The 7,922-nt window shown below is 44.3% G+C and overlaps 1 protein-coding gene across 1 annotated transcript; it reads right to left on the minus strand.

The window, feature by feature from the left end:
• Positions 1-289: 289 nt before the first annotated feature.
• Positions 290-7,576, minus strand: LOC123253856 (zinc finger protein 883-like). The gene is made up of 5 exons (XM_044682978.1): positions 7,428-7,576; positions 6,692-6,811; positions 6,521-6,596; positions 2,606-2,806; positions 290-1,958 (listed from the first exon to the last, which is right to left on the minus strand). The coding sequence occupies exons 2-5, from the start codon at positions 6,785-6,787 to the stop codon at positions 523-525; spliced, it is 1,809 nt and encodes a 602-aa protein (XP_044538913.1). The 5' UTR covers positions 6,788-6,811; positions 7,428-7,576; the 3' UTR covers positions 290-522.
• Positions 7,577-7,922: the final 346 nt, after the last annotated feature.

Genomic DNA, 7,922 nt, shown 5'->3' on the forward strand with positions numbered 1-7,922 from the left:
CTCTGAACTCCACAGGCTCCTGCCTACAGAAGGCCGGCAGACCGATGCTCCTCCCACTCTGATCAAACAGATTCCTGTCCTCTAAATGAATGGCTGAGGACAATATCATACAGGTGTCCTTATGGAGAAAAGGTGCTGAGGATTAAGGGACAGGCCATGGCCTGAAAGAAGCCCTCTTCCTGCTACCCTTTCACCTTTGGATGCAGCAGACGGCACAAGTGATGAATACAGGAAATTTCCTCTGTGTGTGTGTGTGTGTGTGTGTGTGTGTGTGTAGGGAGGGGTGGGGGTGGGGGTGGGGGCATACAGCCTCTTCCATTTCAGTCCCTGACCTGAGAGGCCATTCTGAAAGCTGATCAAGCCAGGGATGAGTCGTTGTAAATATTCATTTTCAACAGTCCCGTTCCCTCGCTCTAATGGTGATCAATCAGTTGTTCAAACAGCTGTTATCGTTTGCTACCAGAAGGAAGTGATATTGAGCCTGCAATTTTCCCCAGAGTCCCTAGCGTGGACAGGGGATGGCTAACACCCTGAATGTGAATCTCTGTTGTGAGTTCTCTGATGTCGAATGAGGCTCGAGTTTCGACAGAAGACTTTCTCACACTGGTTGCACTCATAGGGCTTTTCTCCACTATGGATTCTCTGGTGCTGAATCAGGTCTGAGTTCTGCCTGAAAGCTTTCCCACATTCATTACATTCATAAGGTTTCTCATCACTGTGAATTCTCAGATGCTGAACGAGATCAGACCGGGTCCTAAAAGCTTTCTCGCATTCGTTACACTTAAAAGGTTTCTCTCCACTGTGAATTCTATGATGCTGAATGAGGTCAGATCTCTTCCTGAAGGCCTTCCCACACTGATTGCATTCATAGGGCTTCTCTCCACTATGAATCCTCTGATGCAAAATCAGATCTGAGCTCTTCCTAAAGGATTTTTTACATTCATTACATTCAAAAGGTTTCTCCCCACTATGAATTCTGAGATGTGGAACCAGGTCTGAGCACCACCTGAAGGCCTTCCCACATTCATTGCATTCATAGGGCTTCTCTCCACTATGAATCCTCTGATGTTCAATAAGGCTGGAGCTCCGACTGAAGGCTTTCCCACATTCGTCACATTCATAGGGTTTCTCTCCACTATGGATTTTCTGATGGTTAATAAAAGTAGAAATATCTCTGAAAGCCTTCCCACATGCATTGCATTCATAGGGCTTCTCTCCACTATGAATTCTTTGATGCCGAATGAGGCTGGAGCTTCGACCAAAGACTTTGCCACAATGACTACATTCATAGGGCTTCTCCCCACTATGAACCCTCTGATGCTGGATAAGGTCTGAGCTCTTCCGGAAGGCTTTGCCACAATCATTACATTGGTAAGGTTTCTCCCCACGGTGAATTCTCTGATGGGAAACAACATCAGAATACCACCTGAAGGCCTTGCCACACTCACTACAATCATACGGTTTCTCGCCACTATGGATCCTTTGATGTTCAATAAAGTACGACCTCCGGCTAAAGGCCTTGTCGCATTCGCTACATTCATAGGGTTTTTTCCCATGATTGACATTCTGATGGGTCAGGGGCCCCGAACCCTGTCCAAAGCCTTTGTCGTACACACCACATCTCTGAGATCTCTCTTTTAGAGTTTCTATACCACCTGGAACAGGGTCTGAGCTGGGATCATAGCTTTTCTCAGCCTCTTCTTTAGGGACACTCCCTTGGGAGAGAGACATGTGGTTGAAACCACTGTCTTGGGGAGGGGGAGAATGTCTCAGTCTCATCAACACCAGACTACCCTTGTGCTCCTCTAGACTGTCCTTGGAGTCACGGGCTTCTTCAAGTTCAGGCTCCTCAGGAACAGTCTTTTGCAAGCCTGTCCACAGTATGCCCTTGAATTCATCTTCTTCAGACACTTCCTGCTTTGGAATAACCTCCTTGTTTTCAGGCTCAATCCCATAGTCTGAAATGAGAAAGAAAAAATATGGCCACCCTTGCTGGGGGAAAGAAATCTGTCCCTCTTAAGAGGAAACAGAATCATCCAACTAAAAACGACTGCCTTTTATGGCATCCTGGGGCCCTTTGAAACCAGAGGAAGGCACAACAAGTAAATGACAGAAGTGGCTGATACGGAGACCACAGGGAACAAAAAGAATGAGGAAGAGCCTTTTAGAAGAAAAGATGTGACTAAAGGAGAGAAGACAGGAATGAATAAGAGGTCCTGGCATGAATGGCCTAGGTTGTCTTGGAGGTTCTTTTCTACCTAGTGATTCTGTAAGTCCTCAGGGCCTTGCTGGCCCCTCGGGAGAATGAGAAAGCTGTACTCGACTATCTGTATGGTCCCTTCCAACTTTACAGTCTTCAAGACTATAAAGCTGAAAGGATGACTGACTAAGGAAGGGGGACGCTGGGGGCATAAGCAATGGGTTGAGGGAAAATATAATCACAAGGGAGGAGAGAAAGAGAAGGTGTTCTCTTCTTTGTCGGGCACCAAGACACCCAGGAACAGGCAGACTTGGAGAAAAAAGGGAAACTTTCCAATTTATTGCTACCTTGCTAACAACGAGGGGACCCTGCTCAGCTAAGTTCCTTCAGATTCCCACAACTCACCTGGATAAGCACTTTTCAGGGTCTCTCTGTCCTCCATTCCCTGAAGGTTCTGGATGCACAGCCTTTCACCTCTATCCATCTGAGAGGTCAGATCAGGTTTTGAGCCTGGAAACCCTTCTAATGAGAGAGGAAGCTGGGGGATGATGGTTTGGGCTAAAAACACAGAGTTCTCCCAGAACTCAGTGCTAGCTCCTGAGTGTGCTGGCATGTGGGGGACAAAACAGGAGAAAAGGAAATTACATTAGGAAGGTCACTGAAGGGAAGAAGGTGTCCTCCTCTGCAGGGTTTGGTATATAGATATTGAGTCAGCAGCCAGGCTCCAGGAGAGCGAGGATCACTCTCTGTTAAGAACATACTTTGAAGAGGTATACCGGGCAGATTCACCTCCTGAAAACTTCCAGAGTGAGAAATGTGTCCACCCCAAAACGCTTTCCTCTTCTATTTCTGCACAGATCAGGCCTGGCTTCGAGATATACATAAGACAAGAAACACTCTAACTGCCCAAAGGGAGTATCTCAACTCTGGGCCTAAAGTTAACCACAGACAATGATCACGGGCAAGACTGACTTCTTTGATGAGAGCTTTCTGAAAGGAAAAGATTAGAGAATGAAAACAGAACTTCTATGACCATGATGTGCATAAGACGGGAAATTAATGACAACATAGACTGAGTCAGACCAAGAGCGGGTGTCTGCTAGAAACAACTAAACAACAGAGAAAGCATGGCAGGAGCATCCAAAGTTCCTTCCAATCTAGCCTCCTTACCAGGGCAGAACAGTACCATCTCCACTGGCCCAGAGCTGGGAGGTGAAGGGTTTTGGCCAGAATGGGTCAGAAATGGAAAACAAGTCCAGGTCTTCCTGGCTTCCTTGAGGCCCAGTTCTCTAACCACTACATTACACTTTTCTTAATGACCTGGTACAAATGGACTATCAGTCAACGTATTCAGAATTGTCTTGGACCTTTTAGACATTGTTGTCCGGCTGGCATGTACGAAGCTGCTCCTTTCCTTCATCAGGCTATGAAGATAATGATTATAATTTAAATAATGCCTAATGATTTACAAATAACTTGATCTCCACTATATCTCCTGACCATCACGCCAACTGGGTGCTACCAGTATTACCTACTTTTAGAAAGGAGGTTGGAAACAGAGGCCCAGAGGCTTGAACTTAAATGACTCGAACTCGCAGGTCTTGTGGAATCAGGGGAGCAAAATGCTAAGCTCCATCCTGCTGGCCTTGTGACATTGGGCAAGTCTTTGTCCCTTGAAAAATGAAAGTGGAGGAGCTAGAGGATTTCGGGGACCTTAGCCAGCCCCAACCCTGGGATTCTGCAGTCTTTCTTACAAAGTAGGGAGCCTTGCCAACAACTGCCCAAGGGCATGTGCTTGGCCACCTTCCATTCTTACCCTCAAGATCTGAGCCTCTTAGAGGAAAATTTAGAGAAATCTTGGAGACCAAACTTTTAAAGAAGAACATAATGGGGAGCAAAGAATAGTTTACCTGCCAGATCTATGGAGAAGGGAAGAATTTATAACCACACAAGAGACAGAGAACGTGACAAGATGTAAAATCAATAATTCTGATTAGATTAAATTAAAAAGGTTTTGTACAAATAAAACCAATGAAATCAAGATTAGAAGGGAAACCATAAAATGGGAAAAAAATTTTATGACAAATTTCTCTGATAAAGGTCTCATTTCTCAAATATATAAGTCAAATTTTTAAGAATGCAAGTCATTCTCCAATTGACAAATGGTCAAAGAATATGAATAAGCAGTTTTCAGATGAAGAAATCAAAGCTATCAATAATGATATGAAGAAATGTTCTAAATCTAAATTATAGAGTTGCAAATGAAAACAACTCTGAGGTATCACCTCACACCTGGCAGATTGGAAAATGACAGCAGGGGAGAGTAATGAATGTTGGAGGGGACGTGGCAAAATCGGGACATTAATGCACTGCTGGTGGAATTGTGAACTGATCCAACCTTTCTGGAGGGCAATTTGGAATTATGCCCAAAGGGCCATAAAACGATGCCTGCCCTTTGGTGTAATCATTTCACTACTAGGTCTGTATCCCAAAGAGATTTTTTAAAATGGGAAAGGACCTGTTTGTACAAAAATATTGATAGCTGTGTTTTTTGTGTCAGCAAAGAATTGGAAATTGAAGGAATGTCCCTCGATTGAGGAATGGCTGAACAAACTGTGGTATATGATGGTGATGGAATACTATTGTGCTTTAAGGAATGAAGAACAGGGGGATTCCAGAAAGAGCTGGAAAGACCTTCGTGAACTGATGCCGAGCGAAACAAGCAGAACCAGGAGATTATACACAGTTACAGCAATATCGTGGGATGATCGACTGGGATTTAGCTACTCTCAGCAATACAGTGATCCAGGACAATTCTGAAGGACTTCGGTCAAAGAATGCTATCCATCTTCAGAGAAAGAACTGCTGCAGTAGGAGTGCAGACGAAAGCATACAATTTTTCACTTGTTTATTTGGGTATATGTTGTGGGTTTTTTGGTTTCATAAGATTAATCACTTTCAAAACTGAACAATATAGAAATAAGTTTTGCGTGATAGTATATGTATAACCCAGACTGAATTGTTTGCCAGCTCTGGGGGGGGGGGGGAGGAGACAATTTAGCTCATGTAACTTCAGAAAACTTGTAGAAATTTGTTATTATAATGTAATTGGCAAAAAAAAAAAAATTAAATTAAATTAAATTTGTTGAAAAAAAAAAAAGAACATAATGGAATGATGCGCAGGATCCAAGATTTACAACTGGAAGGATCATCAGGGGTGAGTTATTTAGTCCAACCTCATCATTTTAAAGAGGAGGAATCTGAGAGGTTACAGAAAGATCATATAGGTAGTATGTTAGAGAGCTGAGCTATCGCCTTAGCATAGGGCAGAGTATACAGTACTATTCATAAATAACTGCCTTCCCCCCCAAAAAGACTTCATCTCTTTCCCCCAAATAAATGTTTGGTGTGATCCCTCCCTATAATTGGTCACGTGAGCATATAATGCTTTTAGCTTTCGAAGCATTTCATGTATATATTCTCTCCTTTGGATTTCATCATGGCATGGGACAGGTAAGTATTCTACTGTGGCCAAGAGGCCAGAAAACTATGTCCAAAGATCAATTCTGCTACCTAATAGTTGGATAACCTTTGAAGTCACCTAAATTGTCTGGGCCTCAGTTTCCTCATCAGTAAAATGGAAGACTGGACTAGATGCTAAGATATCAGGTTTCATTTAGCATTGATCATATGAACAGCGCTCAGAGGCAAAGCCCAATGACCCTCATCTTACAAACAAGAAATCCAAGAGGGAAGGGAAGGGCATGGGGCAGGCAAGGTCTCCCAGTAAATGCAGAGCCAAGACCACAAGCCAAATCTTCCGAGTCCAAGTCTAGTGGTCATTTAAGTGTCCCTTCATAGGCACTACATAGCTAGCTAACACACAGACACAGTAACTGGGCCTTGTCTTCAAGACAGGAACAAAAAGGAAAGCAAGTCTTGGCTTATAGCTCTGACGAACCCAAGGGTTAACATACAGCACCCATTCAGAACTATCTAGTCTTTTTAAAGGGTCTACATCTTATCCCTTAGAACAGAGTTAAATCCCACCTTCATCAATATTCTTATTAACCGCTCACATACCTGGCACCGGGAGATTTATTTACAAAGCAAGTCCTGTGCATTGGCTCAGCTGAGCATTATACAATAGTCCAATAGCATGGAGTGTTCAAAACTATCTTCATTTCACTGACAGAGAAATGAAGGCCCTCAAAAGTGATGTGACTTCCCCTGACCCCTCTGAGGGTTAATGAAGAAAGATGAAGTGACAGCCAGGCAAAAGAGGTGAACCTCAGAAGGGAGACAGGAAAGAGAGCTCACCTGGGACTTGGCTGCTGGGGATGCGGCTGCCATCATCCAGTGTCCTGCACTCACCATCTGGACATAAGCTGAAAACCTGGGAAGCAGGTAGGGAGGAGGGAAGGAAAAGGAATCATGAATGAGCCCAGGCCTGATTTGACCAAAGAGTCCTGGCATCCCTCCCTCCTTCACCTGGGCAGGGCTTCCATTGCCAGAACTCTCCATCGTCAGATCTCTGCAAGTGCTGGACATAAGGCATTTCCCCTCAAACCAGAGCGGAGACCACATCAGGTCAGGAAACCAAAGCCCCTTCTAGTAGAGAAGAAAACAAGGCAGTCATTTGCACCGGGACAAGAGAAAATTCCCAGAACTGCAGCCTAGCCCTCATTCTGTCACTTATCAACCTTGTGCCTGGACAACTAGAGAAGGTGAACAGGTCTCCTTCTCTCCACTCTCCTCGTTGATCTCTTTCATGGAGCCACCAAATGAGGCTTAATGTACAAAGCTGGCATTGTCACTCCTCTGCAAAAATGTACAGAGGTGCCCTACCACCTTGAGGATAAAATAAAGCTTTTGAGCATGACATTCTAGGTCTTCCGTAATCTGGGCCAAAGCCCATCTCTAGCCTTATTTCACACTACTCCTTAACAATCTATCATGTTCTCTACAATCCTGATAATCCAAAGGACTGTCTGTCCCTAGTTCCCATCATGGCTCTTCAATGGATTTGACCCTGAGATCCTACCATGCCCAGACCGTACTCCTTCCTCCTTCCTCATCTCTGCCTAATGAGGTTATTCCCATTCTTTAAGACTCAACAACTGAAGTCTCCACAAGGGGTTCACCAAACATGCCAGGGGAACTCCTATAGATCCATTAACAACACACACAAGCTAACAATTCTTCACTCATTGTCCAACCAGCCTACCTCCTTTCGTCATTGTACAGCTCCCTGATGACATCTTTTGGGCCGTTTCTCCTGGGAATTTCTTTGCTGGTCAGGGATTAGTCTATACTCATGCCCACCATGCACTTCTCCATTGCCCTTGGAATAAATGACAACTTGAATTCTTTAGACTGGTATTCCAGGACTCGGGCCACATAGCACAACTGAAAAAATATTAGGGTTAAAAAGGTTGGCATTTGTTTTCTGGGAGAAGCTTGGGGCCATTAAAAGCACTGCAGAACTTCCAGGTTCCTCCTCCCATTCAATTCTGGGCCCAGTTGGCTGTTCATCCAGCCTCTGCTCAGGAAGTGTGGGCCCTGCTGGCCCAGTCTTAGAGCAGTTTTAACAGTTTAAGTTATTATTAAATTAGTTTAAGAGTTAAAAACTGAAGGTTTTGTGGCAGGCAGCCCCTGCATACATGTTTGGGAGGGGTTGTTGGTCTAGGGAAGCAGCATTCTCCATCTGCTCCATTTTTCC

This window comes from Gracilinanus agilis, chromosome X (genome assembly GCF_016433145.1).
Source record: "Gracilinanus agilis isolate LMUSP501 chromosome X, AgileGrace, whole genome shotgun sequence".
NCBI classification, from domain to species: domain Eukaryota; kingdom Metazoa; phylum Chordata; class Mammalia; order Didelphimorphia; family Didelphidae; genus Gracilinanus; species Gracilinanus agilis.